General features: G+C 58.2%; 2 protein-coding genes across 3 annotated transcripts; both read right to left on the minus strand.

The window, feature by feature from the left end:
* Positions 1 to 3,943, minus strand: MVD (mevalonate diphosphate decarboxylase). The gene is made up of 10 exons (XM_049786764.1): positions 3,846 to 3,943; positions 3,074 to 3,144; positions 2,741 to 2,855; positions 2,496 to 2,642; positions 1,536 to 1,735; positions 1,295 to 1,369; positions 993 to 1,211; positions 638 to 753; positions 437 to 545; positions 1 to 266 (listed from the first exon to the last, which is right to left on the minus strand). The coding sequence occupies exons 1-10, from the start codon at positions 3,910 to 3,912 to the stop codon at positions 186 to 188; spliced, it is 1,200 nt and encodes a 399-aa protein (XP_049642721.1). The 5' UTR covers positions 3,913 to 3,943; the 3' UTR covers positions 1 to 185.
* An 11,121-nt stretch (positions 3,944 to 15,064) lies between these two features.
* On the minus strand, positions 15,065 to 19,204 carry RNF166 (ring finger protein 166). Of its 2 annotated transcripts, none has more exons than XM_049787127.1 (6): positions 18,992 to 19,204; positions 16,620 to 16,776; positions 16,178 to 16,290; positions 15,898 to 15,997; positions 15,674 to 15,781; positions 15,065 to 15,574 (listed from the first exon to the last, which is right to left on the minus strand). In XM_049787127.1, the coding sequence occupies exons 1-6, from the start codon at positions 19,144 to 19,146 to the stop codon at positions 15,509 to 15,511; spliced, it is 699 nt and encodes a 232-aa protein (XP_049643084.1). In that variant the 5' UTR covers positions 19,147 to 19,204; the 3' UTR covers positions 15,065 to 15,508. The 2 variants fall into 2 exon arrangements, with proteins under 2 accessions (XP_049643084.1, XP_049643083.1); XM_049787126.1 differs by having other exon boundaries at positions 15,898 to 16,012.
* Positions 19,205 to 19,277: the final 73 nt, after the last annotated feature.

Raw genomic sequence — 19,277 nt, forward strand, 5'->3', positions numbered from 1 at the left:
TAAAAGAGCTCAGCTGTGTTTATTACTGGGGCCCCGCCCCCAACACTACTGGGTATGGAGTCAGGTGGCACCCGCCGGTCCTGGGGTCTCTGGGCCCCAATGCCCACGCAGAGGATCCTCACACAGCCAGGCAGCCACCCCGCTCCCAACGGGCTGAGTTCAGTTCAGTCGTGAGCAGCAGTGCGTCACTGGACAGACTTTGGGAGGCCGTCGGGTCCCAGGAGGTGTTCCTCCGGGTTGTTCAGTGTCTGAGGCCCTGGCCCAGCCTGTGAGTAGAAACCAGCATAGGGTTGAAGCAACAGGAGATGGAACTGAGTCCCCATGTGACACCCGCACCCCTAGCAGGGCCCACACCAGCACCTGTCGGCCAAGCAGGGCCCAAGGCAGCACAGACCCCTGAGAGAGTAGACAAGTCCCATCTACCCACTTCGCCTACCTGAGTGGAAATGATGTACTTAACAGCCCCAGGGCTGGGCTCTGCCCCCAGTGCGGCTTTCAGGTCATCTGACAGCAGCACAGGCTTTACCGGAAGCCCCCGAAGAAACCTGGGATACAGGACCCGGGTCAGGGGATGAGAGCCCCAGGCACAGCAGGGCAGCTGCCTGACACGGCCCCCCAATCAGGCACTACCACATACTTGTCCCCATTGGCCTCAGGAGGAAAAATGTGCATCACAGCAGCCAGAAATTCAGGGAGTGTGTGCTCTAGGGTGAAGATGACGGCGTTGGGGCCCGCATCAAAGGAGTAGGCCACCTGAGGGAACGGGAGTGGGTGGGCAGAAAGTGAGTGGGCATTCGAGTGGGCACCGCCTGCCCTCACCCTTCTTCAGGCACAGGAGTGACCCAGTAGCGTCTAGTTTGCTTCAAGCTTGGGCCACTGCCTACAGTCAACACGTGCCACAGGAAGGGCCAGGTCTGGCTGGTGCCAGGGTTCCAGTGGACCAGGGGCTACGCTCAACGGGACAGGGACGAGGCACAGAGAGTCAGCCATGCCTGGGTGTCGCCGTGGTGGGCATTGAAGCGGTGGACAAGCTGCATGATGCGCCGGGACGTGTCGTTGAGGTAGGAAATGGGCGGGAAGGTATCCAGGCAGGTGGCGTGGAACTGGTTGCTGTCCTTCATGGTGAGCTGGCCAAACCCCGGGAAGTCCCGCTCCCGCACACAGCGCACCATCTCGGCCATACGCGCTGGCACCACTGACTCGGCCCGGAACTGTGAGCGAGGGTAGTGAGTGAGCGGACTGCAGGGTCCCAGTTGGCCATGCCCCCACCCCCGATTGTGCCGGGTGCCCCTACCCGAAGCAGTGCACTAGTCTCCACGCTGGTCTGCATGCCCACGGTGCTGCCTGTCTGCTTCTTCTCAGCATTTACCTGCACGTGGGACACACTGATACCCACACCGCCCTCATCCCATACCAAGCAAAGTGGTGCGCCTAGCATGCAGACTGTTTCTAGAATGATCCTCCGGGCTGAGGTCCCCCCCCCCCCCCGTACCAACCCCTCGTCCCAGGCCTGCCACTGCCCTATGCACCCTTACCACCAAGATGAGGATGCGAAGCTCTGGCCAGTGGGACTCAGGGGCCACCTGCCGGGCGATACTGTCCCTGCCGTCCGATCGCTCACCCATCTGCCACTCCACAAAGCCGCCATACAGGCTGCGACAGGCGCTGCCTGAGCCCCGGCGAGCCACTTCTGAGAGGTCATTGTCCACCCCGTAGGCACGGGCTAGTGTATAAGCTGTGGGCATGGTAGGTCTCAGGGTCAGGCAAGCGCACCCCAGATCCAGAAGCTCCCCAGAGCCTCCCCCCCCACCCAGCAGCTATGCCGCAGAGTGAGATTGAAGGTGCTGTTTGGTTGGATGTTGGATTGTTTTGGTTTTTTTTTTTGGCTTTTGGGTCACACCCGGTGGTGCTCAAGGGTTACTCCAGGCTCTGCATTCAGAAATCATTCCTGGCAGGCACGAGGATGGGGTGGAGGGGTGGTGGATCATATGGGATGCCGAGATTTGAACCACCATCTTTTCCTGGGTTGACAGCAATACAAAGCAAATGCCCTAACGCTCTGCTAACTCTCCAACCCCCACTGTTTGGCTGGGTTTGGAAGTGCTCAGGGACATGACCCAAAAACAGTGTGACTCCGCTCTGCACTGGGGGGTCACTCCTGACTAGTTCAAGGGATCATCTGGTAGGCTAGGGATCAAACCCGGATCAGCACGGGCAAGGCAAACACCCTCTCTGCTGCCTGTGGTTCTGGCCCTTCCAGGTGCAGTTTGGGAAGGTTCAGGGAAGGACCCAGGGGACTATTGGCAGGGTCCGTCCCTGCCTGGTTCAACTATCCTGTTGCTGTGCCTGGAGTCTGTGGAATGGGCAGGGACAGAGAAGCAGGGGCACACTGATGGACTGTCCTCCAAATCCACAAAAGGAAACAAGGTCCCCACAGGGCACAGGTACGGAAGAGGAAAGGAAGAGGAAAGGCACCAAAGATCCCAGGAACGCACCAAGGCAAGCATAGCCGGCTGCCGAGGAGGCCAGACCCGCAGCAGTGGGAAAGTTGTTCACAGATGCCACATGGACCTTGTAAGTGTGACTGTCAGAAGGTGAGTCTTCCTCTCCAGTGCTCCTCCGATTCTGGGCCAGGCGTCGGACTGCAAGGACACAGTGGTCACCACGGGGCCACAGCTGGGCCCGCAGCTTGGCCCACAGCTTGGCCCACAGCTACGCCACCCGCCCTCCAGACACTCACTTTCCTTGAGACATGCCTGCAGGCGTGGATGCCTCACATCCTCCTCATGGCCATTCAGCCATATGCGGTCTTTGGTGAAGTCCCTGCTGATGGCCGCTGTCGTAGTGGTTTTCAGCTGCCAGAGGATGGATGCTCAGAACAGTCAGCACTGCCCAGTCATGCCACAGTCCACAGCTGAGCCCAGGTGTGTGTGAGCATGTATACATGCGTGTGACCCAAGGTGGAGGTGTGTGGCCCTCATGCGTGATGTCCCTCCATGGCCCACACTGGCAGCAGGTAAAAAGCATAGATGCCTGAGCCCATGGCCATCGGCCCCCTCCCACCCATACTGACCTGGTCCTGGTGTAGGGTGACGCTCAGGGAGGAATTAATGGGTAGGATCAGCTCCTCATCCCGCTTCCCCCCTAGAATAGTCCCGAGGTCCAGTATCAGACAGAGACCCCAGGGAACACGAGTGCCACACTTCCCAATGCCTGGAACTTTGGTTTTAGGGCTGCGCCTGATGCTCACCCCTGAGAAACCCAGGTCCCTGTGTGGGCAGGAAGGAAGCGCAGATGCCCTGTCCTGCCCTAGGGCTTGGCCCAGCACACCTCATCGTGCTGCCAGCCCTGGGGAACACCCATGCATTACACACCCTCATGCATCAGAATGTCCCACTCCCGATCCTGCGGTCACCTAGTGCCACCCCTAGCCCTAAATCCCAGGCTACAGCCCTGCCCTCAGCAAAATGGGACCACAACTCTCACCAGGACGGCAAAGTGCGGCCCCGCCCCATGAGGGGTCAGCCAGGAGTAGCTGCAGAACCCACACTCTAGGGTGTGGGGAGTGAGAGTGTTGGGTGAGGGGTGCAGGTGCATCCGGCTATAGGGTGCCGGATGACAGGTGCTAAGGGCTGGGTACTGGATGCTGGTGTTCGAATGCTGAGTTCTGGGTGTGGAAAGCTGCGTGCTGAGTGCTGATATGCCGAGTGGAGTGTTGAGTGCTGGGTGCTGAGTGCTGCTGAGTGCTGAATGCCGGGTGCTGGGTGTGGAGCGCGGTTCGGTTCCCACCGAGCGGCCGCACGGTCCCCCGAACGCAACCCCCTGAAGCCACGGGCCCGACTCACAGTACTTAATGACGGCGATATTGACCGGCGCCGAGCACGTCACCGCGAGCAGCCCGGCCGACGCCATGTCCGTCCCTCACTGGCTGGCGGACCGGGCCGCGGCGCCTGTACAGCAAACCGAGCCCCGCCCAGCGCAGCCATTGGCCCGCGCCACGCGCGCCTTCCAATCAGCAGGGGGCCCCGCCCACACCCCATCTCGCAGCCAGTGAGCGGGATCGGATGAGGATGAGCCGCGACACTGGGCCCGCCCGCAGGTTTCGCCCTTTCGCCCACTCTGCGCAGAAGCGGCCGAGGGTGCTGAGCTTGGGGCTGGGGGGAGACTGTCGGGCCTGTTGCGGGGACCCTCGAACGGATCGTGCGGGGCCGGAGGGGGAATGTGACGGTCTGAGCCTTCTGCCTTCTGGAGCACGAGTCAATCAGACGCCCCAGCAACTCAGTCTGGGCAGCCGCATTGGGGTGTCCTAGACCCCAACTTCTTCACTTTGGTCCACCCAGACTTTCCTCTGGGTCCCAATGGCTCCCACAACCGAGAGTCTGAACCTTGACTCCTGGGGCCCCCTTGGCCTCCCCTGGGTCCCCTTTCCTGTGGGTCAGCAGGGAGACTCCTCTTCTGGACCCTGTTTTCCTCCCAGCTCCATCAGGGGGATGGCCCCCTGAGACACGTTTCTAGGTTCAGGGTCTCCTCGGAACCCTATTCTGCCCCCAATGCACCCCATTTATCTACCCGCTATGAGCAGTGCAGACTGAGTCAGAGTGAGGGGTCCAGCCGTCCCCCCAGCTCTGTCCGTGGTCAGCCTACCCAGCAGGCATGGTTGGTGGGGTTCTGGGGCACCCAATTCAACACACAGCTGCTCACAAGACTCCCTCTGTTCCTCTCTCCACCCCACCCCATTCCTGGCACTCCCCAGGTCTTACAGAAACTTTGTTCTTGCTACCTCCAAGTGAGGGGTTTTGTACAGGGAAGGTCTCGATGGGGCAGGTTGCCGGTGTGAGTGTGTGTGTATGTAGCTTCATCCTGGACATGTGTGTGTAGCTTCATCCTGGACGTGTGTGTGTGTGTGTGTGTGTGTGTGTGTGTGTGTGTGTGTTTGTTGAGTTGGGAGTCTTTCACCCTGCCAGATCTTCAGCCCTTGGAACTGGCCCTATTCCTTGGGTTTGGGGCCACAGTGTTCCCATACTGGAAGGCTCCTGCCCCTAGAGGCCCTTCCTGCACTCACACTTCAGCTCACACAATACCACCAGCTCTCTATGGGTGCCAGGGATCCCTTAAGCAGATGAGCTAAGGGATTTGTGCCCCTTGGGGAAGCCAGAGACTTTTTTGGTCCTAAACCTGTTTTCTTATCAGCATTTCTGTCAGACTGAAGGGAGTCCTTTAGTCTCCTTTTTTTTTTTTTTTTTTTTTTTTTTTTTTGCCACACCTGCCAACACTCAGGTTACTCCTGGCTCCAGAAATCACTCCTTGTAGGCTTGGGAGACCATATGCGATATAGGGGTTTGAACCTGGATCAGCCTTGTGTGAGGCTAACACCCTCTCCACTGCACTATCACTCCAGCCTCTTCTTTTCTTAAAATTTGGTTTTGGTGGGGCTGGAGCGATAGCACAGCAGTAGGGCATTTGCCTTCTACCTGGTTGACCTAGGATGACCTCAGTTGAATCCCAAGCATCCCATATGGTCCCCCAAGCCAGGAGAGCGATTTCTGAGTGCCTAGCCAGGAGTAATCTCTGAGCGTCACGGTGTGCCCCCCAAAAAATTTGGTTTTGGTTTTTGGGCCACATTCAGCAGTACTCAGGATTGACTCCTGACTCTGAAATTGAACCAAGGTCAGCCACATGCAAGGCAAGCACCTTTCCCACTGTCCTATTGCTCAGTTGTTTTGTTTTATTGTTTTTGGCCATAGCCAGCAGTTCTCGGGGCTGACTTCTGGCTCTGTGATCAAGGATCACGCCTTGCGCTACCAAGGATCCTCTGTGGTGCTGGGGATTGAACTGGATCAGTTGTGTGCAGAGCAAGTGTCATACCTCCTGTCCAACACTCTGGCCCTGGGGCTGTGATTGTTATGCTGAAATTACACCTCAAAGTGAAGGTGTGAGGAAATGGGGTCCCTGGGAGGTGCATAGACCAGGGTGGTGTTGGTGTCCTAGTCAGTGAGTCACCTGTCATGCCTGGGGCCACCATGGACCGATGACCCGGATGACTTGACCCATGAAACAGCATGAATCTGCTGCCTCTTCAACCAGCACTTCTTTGGCTGGCAGTGTAAGGTGCATAAGGGGCAGTTGTCTAGACAAGGGTCTTAGTTTTCTTCCTGTGGAGCAGTTTTATTTATGAAGTTTGAGAGGAAACAAAGGCTGACAGTCACCACCAGGGCCCCCAGACATTAAACAAGGCTGTGGGCACAACCAGCACCCCAAGCTCCATTGCCACATGTGGAAGCCCTGAGCCCAGGAGAGCGCCCTGCCAGCCCTGGCCCTCAGTACTTCTGAGGCTCCCAAGTTTTGGAAATTCCACACCACTCACACTATTCCAGGCTCCTTTTGCCCTGGGTTGCCCCATCTCTGTGGTGTCTGTCTCCCAGTTCCTCCCTGCTCAGACATCAGCCCCAGAGGGCACTTGCCGCAAAGTGCACACCTCAAGGGTGGAACATAGAACCGCAGCTCAAGGGATAACTGCCTGTACTGGGCGGACCCAAGGCTCACACAGATACCTGGAGACCTTTTGCCTCTGCAACCACCAGGCCAGACAAAGCAGTGGGTGCTTGGCTGCTGGAAACATACACCTGCTTCCAGTCAGTGTTTCTTTCTTTCTGTTTGTTTGTTTATTTCTGGGCCACATCTGTCTGGCAGTGTTACAGGGTTACTCCTGGCTTTGTGCTCAAAAATGACTCCTGGAGCCAGAGCGGTGGGACAAGCGGTAAGGTGTGTCTGCCTTGCCCACGCTAGCCTAAGACGGACCTCGGTTCGATCCCCCGGCGTCCCATATGGTCCCCCAAGCCAGGAGCGATTTCTGAGTGTATAGCCAGGAGTAACCCCTGAGCATCACTGGGTGTGCCCCCCAAAACAAAAAGAAAAAGAAAAAGAAAAGAAATTACTCCTGGCAGGATCAAAAGACCCTAGGGATGCCGGGGATGAAACCTGGGTCGGCCAAGTACTAGGCAGAGGCCCATCCCCTGTCCCGCTGTGTTGTCGCTCAGGCCCCCCAACTCATTAGGCATTCTGAAAAACAGGTGAGCCACAGACCAGGTCCTTGTTTCCCAGCCCCCAGTCCTGGGGAGCTGTGTCCCCCGTAGGCCTGCAGCATCTCATTAGCTCTGGGTTGAAAGTCCCACCCCTGTTCCTGGGAACCCCAAATACCTCAGCCCTCCCCACCTTGCAGATCTGCCCCCGCCTGCCCTTGTTCCCCTTGCACTGTCCCACGGACTGTTCCCACGGACGCTCGCGCTGCTGCCACCCACTGGCCACTGTGGGCACTGCTGCGTGCCGGAAGTGGGTGCTTGTGGGTGTGTGGGGTGTAGTGTGCGGAGGGCGAGCGAGGGCGCTGCTTGCACAACAGGGCATGTGAGTTGCTCTGCGGGTGACGCAGGCTCTGTTCCACTTTGGTGGGGCTGCCCGGCTGGTTCTGTGGCCCGAAGCTCCCCTCCCACGCGGGCCCAACCGCAGCTTCTGCCATAGCCTGATCTGGGACTTGACTTCACTATAGTAAGACCCTAGGGTAGCCTCAGGCCAGGGGTCATCCATCTATCCAGGTCACTGGGCAACTGTGATCCCAGTGCCCAGGCTAGAGTGGCAACACTTCAGTGTGGGCTGCAGATTGAGGGCCATGACCAGCTGTGCAATACCAGCATGGCCTGCACCGAGCCCACACTGGGCCTTGCCTCCTCCCTGGGGTCTCTACAGACCTGGACCCCCAGGAAAACAAACTCCTGAGTCTGAAAGAGCAGGAACCCCATCAGGCACTGGCCTCTGACTTGCACAGGGGTGGGGGATAACTGCTGGGCACAGCTGGGAGGGGCAGGAAGAAAAAGTGGAAGTGAGGAACACAAGGGCCCCCAACAGCTGCAGCCAATCTACTTCCTGTCTGAGGTCCCCAGGGTCATCTCCAGCCCAGGACACCCCCACTCTTCTGCTCCAGCTCAGCACCCTGTTACAGGATCAGCTCTGCCTCCTCCTTGCCCTCTAGTGGACATCTCACTGCTATGGCTCCAGCTTCCTTGCCACTGTCTCTCACGTAGTGCAGTATGGGGATGGCCTTGGCCTTTGCCATGCTTGGCTGAATTGTCCTTTCAGGTGGAAAGTGCAGGTGACCCATCTTTCCCTCCCCAAAAGAAGCTTGGGGATGTCAGCGCTGGGAAGTCTCAGGGACTCACCTTCTGGGAGGGTTGCCCCTCCCGAGCACCCTTCTTCCCAGGAAGGTCCCAGAGCTGCTGCTCTCCACCTCACCACTGTACCTCACCCCAATACCTCTTCACCTCACCCTACACCTCACCTCACCTTTACACCTCAACCCTGTATCTCATCTCTCCACCTCACCCCTGAATCTCACCTGCCTCACCGCTGCACATGCCCCTTCACCTCTCCACCTCACACGTACACTCTCACCCCTGAGCCTTCACTTCTGCACCTCATCCCTGCATGTGTCTCACCCCTCCACCCTTAACCCTGTACAGACACCCTTACCCCTTCATCACCCCTGCTTCCTCAACCCTGCACAGACACTCTCACTCTGCACTTTCATCCCTACCTTCTACCCTCTCCCCTGCATCCTGGCAGGTCTCTGAGCTGGCAGCGCAGACACTCAGTAAGTGGCCATGGACCCAGCAAGTGCCCTTGGCATTGGGGCACTGCCCAGAGCAGAGAGGCCAGGAGTGAGTGCCCAGAGCACTGCCAGCACAATCTCAGCCATGGTCTGGGCTCCACCTCAGGTGGGGACATGGAGGTATTTCCACTCCTGAGGGCCCAGAGTAGTAATGGGTGTTTTCCTGGACACCCTTATCTGTGGCCTCACAGAGGGTCAAGGGAAAGTTGTCCTGGGCTTTTGGTGCTGCCTCCATTTTAGGGTGGTCCAGGCCTGTCTCCCTTGGCCTAGCACCTCAGCCAGAGGCAGCAGCAGCCCTCAGGCTGGGGCTTGAGAGGGCAAAGAAGCCTCTCACGGGGACCCCAACACTGCCCCCAAAGGAGCTGCCCTCAGTTGCAGAGGGGCAGAGGAATGGGTGGGGCCTGCCACACTCGAGCTCAGTACAGCTCATACCTGCCCTGGCACCCCCTCTACCAGCTGCCAAATCCCCAATATAAATAAGAGCATTTTCCATGGCCCAGGGCAAGAAACAAAACTGCCACTTTATTTTGGGGCCTGTGAAATTCCCCACTCAGTGTCAACTGGTGTGATGCCCCATTTAGCTGGCAGGCCCAGAAATAGAGCCTTACTGCGGCTTCCCCGGCAACTGGCAGTGGCGCTTCAGCTCCCATGGAGCCCTGGGCTCAGTGTTGGGCCAGTGGGGGAGGGCAGGGAACTTTAGGTTGAAGGGGAGAAGGTGGGGCCAGCATGGAACTGACCTCTCTGACTCTTTTCTTTTTTTTAGTTTTTGGGTCACACCCAGCAGCGCTCAGGGGTTACCTCCTGGCTCTGCACTCAGAAATCCCTCCTGGCAGGCTCAGGGGACCATATTGGATGCCAGGATTTGAACAATCTGTCCTGGAACGGCTGTGTACAAGGCAAACACCATACTGTGGTGCTTTCTCTCTAGCCCCTCAGACTACTGCATATCTCAGCACATCAGCAGTTTCTCCTCTGCTTTGGAGTCCAGGGGGCGTCCCTGAAGGTCCTCATCCCAGGAGGTGAACATGGCCTTCCTAGGAGCTGGGTGTCAGCACATGGAATAAGTCAAAGCCACTTGCTGGTGCTGACCATGAGGACTGGTTTTCTGTGAGGAGGGAAGGTGGAGAGGCCACTGTCACAGGCAAGAGGATGCAGGGCCTACAGCCCAGAACAGACACCTGCACCTATGGCAGTTGGAAGAAATAGCTGGAGAGTCGGTTGGCAATTGGAAGAAATATGGCAGTTGAGATTGGGCACGCCTCTGAACAAGCCCCCTTGTCCTGCTGGTATAAAAAGGAGAAGCTTGGACTGTTGAGGGGGTGAGGGGGGTACAAATAGTGACCAGAGCAGTACCAACTGGCTCATGGGGGTGGCCAGAGATAAAGCATCTGGAGAAATGTTGCCTGCTTTACAACTATTCACTTTTATATCTTTGAACCTGGGCCTCCCCAGGCACCTCTGGCCTGTGAATTTTCATCTAACTCTCCCTCTTTTTAGAACACCTGGGTGGGAACAGCAAGCCTCAGACACCAGGAGAAATAAAAGGAGTAGTTTTTCTCTTCCCTCTCTCAGTCCTGGGTGGGCAGTCCCTACATGTTGGCATCCTGGGTGGGCTCTTGGCCCCACCCAGCAACTGGGCCCCATGGGCCCCTGTGAGCCTTGCAGAACCAGGCCCTAGCAGCTTTGAGGATTGAGGATCTGCAGCCTACAGCCCTGCAGCCCTGGCACCTCTAGGCATTTTGGGATTATGCACCCACCTGCACCTGGTCCTGCCCTTGCTCCCTAGCACAGCGAGAGAGGATTTTGTGAGAGTCCAGCCAATGAGTTTGTCAGCAAAGAGGCAAGTCCCTGGGGTCCACCCACCCACCCTCTGGAGGCCCAGTAAAACCCAGGACACTACTGCCACCAGTCCAGGGCTGGTCAGCATCAGGACCCTCCTCCACCATGCCCATCCCTGAGTGCCATCCCCTGGGGCCCAGGCAGGGCCAGTCAGACTTGGGTTAGTAGCAGAACTGGCCTGAGCAACAGCTGCTCAGCAGGGGGACAGCATGGGGTAGGATACCCTACAGGGAGATAGACAGGGCCTGAAGAGAACAGGTCTGTGAGGTCACCTGCCAAGGGCACTCACACACCAGCCACCCTGCATAGTATTCCTGGGCTGAGTCCAAGGCAGCCTATGGCCAACCCAGTCTGAGCAGTGCCATGAACCTCATGGATCCCCACAGTCCCCCATGGCCCCTACAGGTTCCCAAGGCCCTCAGCCCTCCATCACTACTTCTACAGACTGAGCTCCTATTGCTCTGTCATGGCAGCACAGAGCACTGTCCCAGGAGCACTGAGTTCTGTTTTGGCTGCATTGAACCCTCCAGCTCCTGTGCTCCAGACAGACTGGCCTCTGTACAAAGCCTGCCACTTTCTCGCCTTGGGATGGCTGGGTCTCAGCCTGGAGCCCACCCAGATGTCCTCAGGGTGCCTGGTGGGTGGAAGTATGTGGGTGCAGGTGTCACAGCAGTTATGGGTGTCATTAGAGGCTTTCCCTGCCACATGTGCCTTTCTCAGGCCGTGGGCAAAGCTGTCCCAGAGGCTGAGTCTGTCCATACCTGCATGGCCAGCTGAAGGCATGGGCAGCAGCCAGAGTCTGCATGGCATCCCAGCAGTGACATGTGTGAGAAGGTCCTGGCAAAGTCCAGGCAGCAGTGCCTGCAGGCCCTGGTGTGAGTCTGCAGGTGTGCCTGCAGGTTGGAGCAGTTGGCAAAAGCCCTGCAGCAGTGCAGACAGGCATAGGGCTTCTCTCCTGTGGAGCAGGCAGGGTCAACCAGGTCACTGAAAGGACTGAGGGAGTCTCAGGGACATGGTGGGGTTGAGGCACTGTGACAGAGGCACAAGGCAGGGGAACCAAGCAGCTAGGCACAATCCAATGACCCTTAATTGTGCTCAAGAGCAGTTCAAGGCCCAGAGTCCATCTCCAGCACTGCTGGGAGCAGCCCCATAGCACAGAGGCAGAAACAGTCCAGAGCACAAAGCCAAAAGCAGCCCAAGCACCACCAGGAGTGGATTAAAATCCACAATCATGGGGCTGGAGAGATAGCATGGAGGTAAGGCGTTTGCCTTTCATGCAAGAGGTCATTGGTTCGAATCCCAGCGTCCCATATGGTCCCCCGTGCCTGCCAGGAGCAATTTCTGAGCATGGAGCCAGGAGTAACCCCTGAGCACTGCCGGGTGTGACCCAAAAACCACAAAAAAAAAAAAAAAAAATCCACAATCATTTGAAAAGCAATAAAAAAAAATAAGCCCATAAATCCAATAGCCACTCTGAGTGGGTCTTACAGGGTCTGCTGGGCTGATTCTCTAAAACCTTGTTTCTGCCCACACCCTCTTTGCCGCTGGGCGGGAGGGGAGGCAGAAGACAGTGGGGGGAGGGAGACATGTGTATGTATGACCTACCCATGTGCATGAGTGACCTATTGTGTACACATGTAGCCCCGCAGCAGCCAGGGCCAGGAGGACTTCCTGCACATGGGTACTTGCAGGACTGCTATGGGTGCAGACGTGCACTCTGAGGGCATCCAGGCTGCCGTACTCCTTGTCCCAGTTCCCACAGAGGAAGCATTGAGGACCCGGTCCCCCAGGCAGGACAGCTTGGAGCCACAGAAGCCTTGGAAGGTGCTGGCTATCTCAAGCCAGCCTAGGGGTCCACCTGGTTGACTTCCAGGATGTCTGGCCCCGATGTTCCCTGGATGTCCTCATTTCAGGAGATGAATTGGGGGATGCAGTCATAAGGGTGATGCTGGGCACAGAGGGGACCACCTGAACATCACAGGACTAGAACTGTAATTTTGCCATCAGGAGTCAGACTGCACACAGGTTCTGTCACACCCACCAAGATCAGAGAAAAGCCACGGACCTGGCTCAAGCTCGGAATCCCTGCACAGGAGGCTAGGCAAGCACCTCCCAATGATTCTGGTCTAGTCACTTGAGCACCGTTCATTGAGGCCCAAAGTACACATGACTACAAAGATATCTCAGAGGGGCTGGACGAGAGCACATCAGGGAGGGCATTTGCCTTGATCCGGGTTCCATCTCCAGCATTCCTTAGCCCCCACTGAGAACTGTCCTGAGCATCGTTGGGTGTGGCCCAAAAAGGCAAAATAAAAAATGGTCCCATAAATGGGGGAGCACAGTGAGTGGCTCCCTCCTACTCTCACCCCATCTTTAGTGTCTTCTCTCAAATCCATCCCAGGGTGGGGCAGAGCTGGGTCTCAGAGCAGGGACCATCAGCTGAGATCCTTTCTTTGTGCATACCCGTTGATCTGGAACCAGCCTCTGTGGTCCAGTCTGAGTCCATTGGCATGACTCTGGGGTTTATTCCCTCCTGGAGTTGAGGAAGAGTCCAAGTGGGCCTGGTACATCCAAGGGCCTGCCTGTCTGGTCCCAGGGTCAGCAGGTATCTGACCACAGTGTCCCCTGAGTCACTGATCTGTCTGGTGGGCACTGACCAGGGAAGCTTAGGACTTTCTTAGGGCCTCTGCCCAGGTGTCTCTGGAGTCGAAAGTGGTGGCCAGGCACTGATGTTCCTCCTGAGTTACCCCTTGCCCAGGCAGCTTTGCCACATTGGGTGAGGCAGGGGACTCTGAGAGGCCTGAGAAAAGGAATCTGGCCCAAGTACCTGAGGTCTCAGGCACCCACCACCATAAGTGGGACCCCCTATGCAGTGCAGGGACCAATGAGGTTTCACTGGGAGTGAGACAGTCCAGGGAACTAATGGCAGGAGCACCGACCCCTCCCACCTGCTTTGCCTGACCAGCACCTGGCTTCAGGACGGTGTTGGGAACTTGATCTCCCCAGCCTGGAACAGCCACCCCTTGCCTCTACCTCTGCCTGCATACAACAATAGTTGGACACTTGGTGAAGACTGGTGTCTTTACCAGGAAGGAGAGGGCCATGTCTGATTGGGGAGCTAGCCTGGTCTCCTGGTTTCTGGTCTTGGTCCTGATCCCTTGGCAGGTGCAGTAGGGGAAGGCTCATTAGCATAGAGCAGCGGCTAGGCCAATGGGTGCATGTGTGAGCGTGATGGGCCACTGGCCACGCCCAGGAAAGATGCTGGGACGTGCAGTACCTAGATGTAGTTGCAGCAGGGGACAAGGAGGTTGGAGCCTGGGCGGCTAGGCAGAACCTCAGGACATCTGGGGAATGCAACCGCCACTTGGGTCCTACTCCTGGAGAGTGACCAGGGTGACCTGAGAAGACACAGCTAGGAGTTTTGGGAGAGAAGGTGTGGGTGATGTGCACAGGACAGAACCTGGGCTCATGATGTCTCTGCTGGCAGGATAGATCCTGAGTAATACCTGTCAATGTCTGTACAACAGGACAGACACTGGGCACTGCTCCATGATAATATTCTGATGGCCTCTAGAGCTCAGGCAGTGCAAAGGTGTGTGGAGGTGTCTGTTGCAGTGCAGGGGAAGATGTGTGGAGGTGTCTGTCCCGATTGGGGAAGGGGCCTCTCTGCTGTATAAGGGCTGATGAAGAGGGACAGGTGGTGAGATCCCTACAGAGACCTTTTGTTCTCTGAGTCACAGTCTCAAGAACTTTTTGTTTTGGGGCCACACTGGTTGTTGCTCAGGGGTTATTCATGGTTATGCTTGGGGAATTGAACCCAGGTTAGCAGTGTGCAAGTTAAGTGCGTTTCCTGCTGTCCTAGCTCTTCAGCCCATAAATTTTCAGTTCAGGAGAGAACATGATATGGAGGGAGGGCATCTTGCCCTGTGGCCGACCCGGGTTAGAGTCCCTCTGGCATTCCATAGGGTTCCCCTGAGCCCTATTAGGAATAATCCTTGAGTATAGATCAAGGAGTCAACCCTGAACACCACTGGGTATAGCCCCTCTCCCCTGCTGCAAATAAACAGATGAAAAGGAACTTTGTATAATCAGGCACAGCGGTGGGCACCCTGGGCCAAGGGAAGGCACAGTTCCTGGACCTGAGAGTAGAGCCACCCCACAGACCCCAACAGAGGTACTGGGTGGAGGGGCAGTCCAGGACACAGGTGACATGGCTATTTATGATGGGACCTGCTGACGGCGCAGGAAAAAAGGAATATCGCTGCCCAGAAGGCAGCACGATGCAGGCAGGTAGCCCAAAATCTCCCCCAGAGGTGCTGCTCTTCTTCTGTGGGTAGGGGTTATGCCAAAAGAGGCACCTGGCATAGTCCAGAAAGAGGGTCCTGGAGGTGGGTGCTGGCAGAGTCTTGGGAGGAGGCAGGAAGGCCTATGGGGCAGGTCCTGGCCCCTGAATGCACTAGGGTGCCCCAGGAAGGGGTCATGGGAATGTCAGGGTGCAGCCACATCTAGACTGGCCACCCACCCACTGCCCATGCAGGTGCAATGTAGAGCAGACCAGGCAGCAGCTGCTCAGAAAGGTTTTATTTCCTGTTCGGGGGCCCCCCCATTCATCCCAGGGGGCGGCAGTGGGTTGGGGTGCAGCCCCCTGGGCATGACCCAGTCACCCCACGGCTCAGTGTGGCTCTTTCTCTTTAAAAATAGAATTTTGTAAATGTTCCATAAAAATACTCTAGTTCCTAATCAAACACAGAGGCCGGAGCAACTGTTGGGTCCACTGGGGAGACCAGGAGGCTGAGGCCCAGCCTGTGGGAAAGTGCAGAAGGGCTGGCGCTGCAGAACCACATGGGTCAGACAGACGAGATAGCGCTGGCAGTGGCAAAGCAGCCATGGGTGGACAGACAGGAGAGCAGCCACTCCAGTTTGCCCAAGCCAGCCCTGTGACGAGGCGCTTCTCAGCCGGACGGGCTGCGGCAGGTCCATCCCCACGGAGGGGACAGGTGGTCCTATTCTTCAGTTCTCTGACAGGGACAAGGCCAGGGCGGCCTGGAAGGCAGCTTCCTCGTCAATGCTGTAGTCCTGGGGATGAAGCTGTGGGTCATCTGGAGCGGCTGCCCTGACAAGACTCCCGGGTGGGGCGGCTGCCTCTCCCCCGCCCCCTGTAGCCTGAGCACCCACCACAAAGGTGTCGTAGGAGAACTTGTGCCGATGCAGCAGGTGCTGTAGAAAGTTGGCGCTCTTGTAGCTGGGGTCACCCCAAGGCATGGCCGAACAGATGGGGCACACCTAGGTGGAGGGTGGATGAGCTTGGGCCAGGCTGCACTGGGAGTCCCGTACCCAGGGTCCTGGTGGTGGTCTGCCCACGCAGGCAGCTGGGCCTGTTCTGCCCCCACCCAGCTCACCACACGGTTGGGGTCACTTCGGTGGTTGTCCACACAGTGGCGCAGCAGCTCCTGCTGGTCCAGGTTGCGGGCACCACAGTAAGGGCAGGTGAAGGTGGACCTGTTGGGGATGGTGCTGGGGCGGGCAGGGGATGAGCAGGGCAGCGGGGCCCCCACCCGCCCCGGCCCAGGCCCAGTGGGGCCTTCATGGGGCCTTGCTCCCTGTCCTCCTGGGCTCCTTCCCAGCAGGGACCCCCACCTGTGCTCTTTGAAGGACTCCGGGTCCCCTGATGGTGCCTACCTGGGGATAGGCTGTGATGTGGGCACCACGGGAGCAAACTTGGGGCAGCTGGCCATCTGCTCCTGGACCTTGGCACAGGAGGCTGCGTGCACCCTCATCTTGGCCAGCGCCACCTGGAAGTGGGGTGCTGCAGGAGGGAGCTGGCACGGCAGGGGCCCAGGAGGGGCAAGTGGGAGGGGCTGGGTGGGGAGATCCCTGGTAACAGGGCAGCATTGGGCCACACTGAGGAGCAGCAGCATCCACAGACAGCACTTGCTGGCCAGAGAGACGCATTGGGCCTCCTGGAAGCTGGGGTGGGGTGGCAGGGAAGGCCCAAGTGTGGTGGGCTCAGCTCTTCACATGTCCCTGTTGGCCACGAACCCAGTGGAGGTGGGGAGTGAGGGGCACAGCAGGGCGGGGTAGGACAGGGTAGTGTCACAGCCTCCCAATCCCCTGCGGGCACCTTTTTGTTGCAGCCCCGGCAGGGAGCCTTGTAAGCCGACAGTTGTTTCTCCACATGGACGGCCTTGTCCACCTTCTTGGGGTCGAAGGGCAGGCGGCAGAGTGGGCACAGAGGAGATGTCACCTGAAGACACGGTTGGAGACACTCCCCACAGAACCTGGGGGGACATGGAACACTCAGTTACAGTCCTTGACTGTTCCACCCTATCCTGAGTCCCACAAAGGTCTGCTCATCAGTGGCCCTATGCATTAAGCCCCACTCATCACCAGGCTATCTCACCAAAACTCACCCTCATACCCACCCCACCTTTGAGCAGGGTCAACCAGGCTGGCACAGATGTTTATTTGGGGGGGGGGGGTTTGGGTCACATCCAGCGGCACTCAGGAGTTATTCCTAGCTCTGCGCTCAGAAATCACTCCTGGCAGGGTCAGGGGAGATGCTAGGGATCAAATCCACATGCAGGGCAATTGCCCTCTTTGCTGTGCTATTGCTCCGACCCAGGCAGGCATTGATAAAACTGTTCTGAGTGATGGTGGAGTAGCTGAGCTGGCATCTCTAAGTACAAGGACCCCTTCTTACCCAGGGGTGAGAATGCCAAGATGGCCTGGAGCGCAAGGAGTCCAGGCCTCACCAGCGGATCTACCTTGCCTTGTCACCTGGCCCTGCTAAGCATCCACAACACGCACCAACGGCTCCTGAGCTTTGGAATGGCGAAGCCAGCCCCAGGGAAAACAGATCCCCCAGAGAACCCTAGTACTGGCCACACGGACAGTTGGGCCTTAGGAGGCTGTGTGGAGGAGAGGGGAAGGCCATGGAGAACTTGCTAGCTCCCAGGTGCCAGTGCCCGGGGTGGGGGGAATGAGAGGCGCTGTCAGGCTGCAACCACTGGGGCTGCACTAGAAACCTTGTTGGCCTCCTTGGGGTCAAAGCAGGATGTTGCAGGCTCCTGTGCCCCAGGACAATACAGGTCTCCACTCCCATTTGAATGGCCCCATGGATAGGAGGGGCCCCATATCCTAAGCTGAAGGTGATACTTTCTTGGTGATGTTGACTACTGGTGAATCCCTCAGGGACCCTGTTGGCTGAACCTGGGAGATCCTGAGGGCACAACACTGGCCCCCAGACCTTACAGCTGCTCTCACTAGGGGCATCAGTAGACCCACTTGTGGGAAGAAATAAAACAACTCCTACAAGGGTTTACCCTGAACATACGAGTCAGACACCCTCCATGAGCTCGTGGCAGGGCTGGCAGCTGGACACCAGTGTCCAAGGCTGTGCAGCTGGAGGCACATGCCCGGTATGCGTGAGTGTGATCCTGTCACCCCAAAGCCCGAGCAACACTTAATCGTGTGTTAGTCCACAGTCTCCACCTTCTGTGAGACCCATTGCCTCACCCAGCTGTGCAAGGCTGTTAAAAAGAAGCAGAGCAGACAAGCTTTGGGAGAGTAGAATGAGAGGGGCCTGACAGGTGAAGGTCCAGGGAAGGTGCAGTGCCTCTGGGCCAGCAAGGGGCTGTGCTCCTGGGTTGGGGAAGGCCCAGCCAGGGAAGAGAATGAACATTAGCATATGTGGAGCCAACCCAGAGAAAGACTAGCCAGGTAGGGCTAAGAGCAGGCCAAGAGGACGGACGGCACGGGGGATTTCTAGTAACCTGGTGTGACAAGAGTCCAGGGCCGCTGCTGGATGTGGGGGTTCCCAGGAGACTGATAGAACCCGCACACCCACCCACTCACAGCTGCAGCCCACTCTCAGTCAGAGCCACCCAAGTTAGCAGCCTTTGTTTGCAAAATGTTCTGCGGCCTCCAACCAGCAGTGGGAGCGCCCCAGCCCGCAGCTCAGCTGGAGACGAGCCCTCCCGCGCCCTCTCCGCCCGCTCCCAGCACCGTTTGTTATTCAACCCCAAAGAGCAGGAGGCGGGGCACATGGCGGTTCCCTTCCTTGCAGGCCAACAACCGCTTTTGCCTGCAGGAACCTTATGCACTGAGTTTCTGCTCATCCGCTCCAAGGGTGCCAGGCTGCAGGGTCGCCCGGCGCGGAGGTGACCTAGGGCAGCGCCCGCCAGCCAAGCAGCCTGGCTCCAACTTTGGGGAACTCTTTGTTTTCAGACCTCACCCGGCGATGGCCAGTCAGGGCTTCATGCGGGCTCTGCACGCAGGAATCACTCCTGGTAGTGCTGCTGGGACCTTCCTTGTGGGGATGCTAAGGCTCGAACCCGGGTCGGCCGTGGACGAGCCAAGCGCCCACCTGCAGTCCTATAGCTCCGGCCCTAACTTTAGAAAACCCGCACGCAGAGCCCGGCCCGACGCCGGCTGCCCTGGAGCGCCCTGGGAGGCCGGCGGCAGCGGCGGTGGGACCCGCGCCGAGGCACTCACGTGTGGCCGCAGCCGCCGATGGCCACGGGCCGGTGATACACCTCCAGGCAGATGGGACAGCTGAACTGCGCCTCCAGGCCGCTGTCGCCGCCCGCGGGCCCGCCCGGTGACTGCCGCTGCTGCGCCGAGGCCACCAGGCTGCGGAACATCGCCATCCCGGGCCAGGCGCGCCGCCGCCGCTCCCGCTCCCGCTGCCGCCCCAGTCCCGGCGCGGCCCGGCCCGGCCCGGCCCGAACGTCACGGCCGCGACGGCGCTTCTCTGACGTCACGAGCGCGCCACGCCCCC

The sequence above is a fragment of the Suncus etruscus genome, chromosome 14 (assembly GCF_024139225.1).
Source record: "Suncus etruscus isolate mSunEtr1 chromosome 14, mSunEtr1.pri.cur, whole genome shotgun sequence".
Lineage (NCBI taxonomy): Eukaryota > Metazoa > Chordata > Mammalia > Eulipotyphla > Soricidae > Suncus > Suncus etruscus.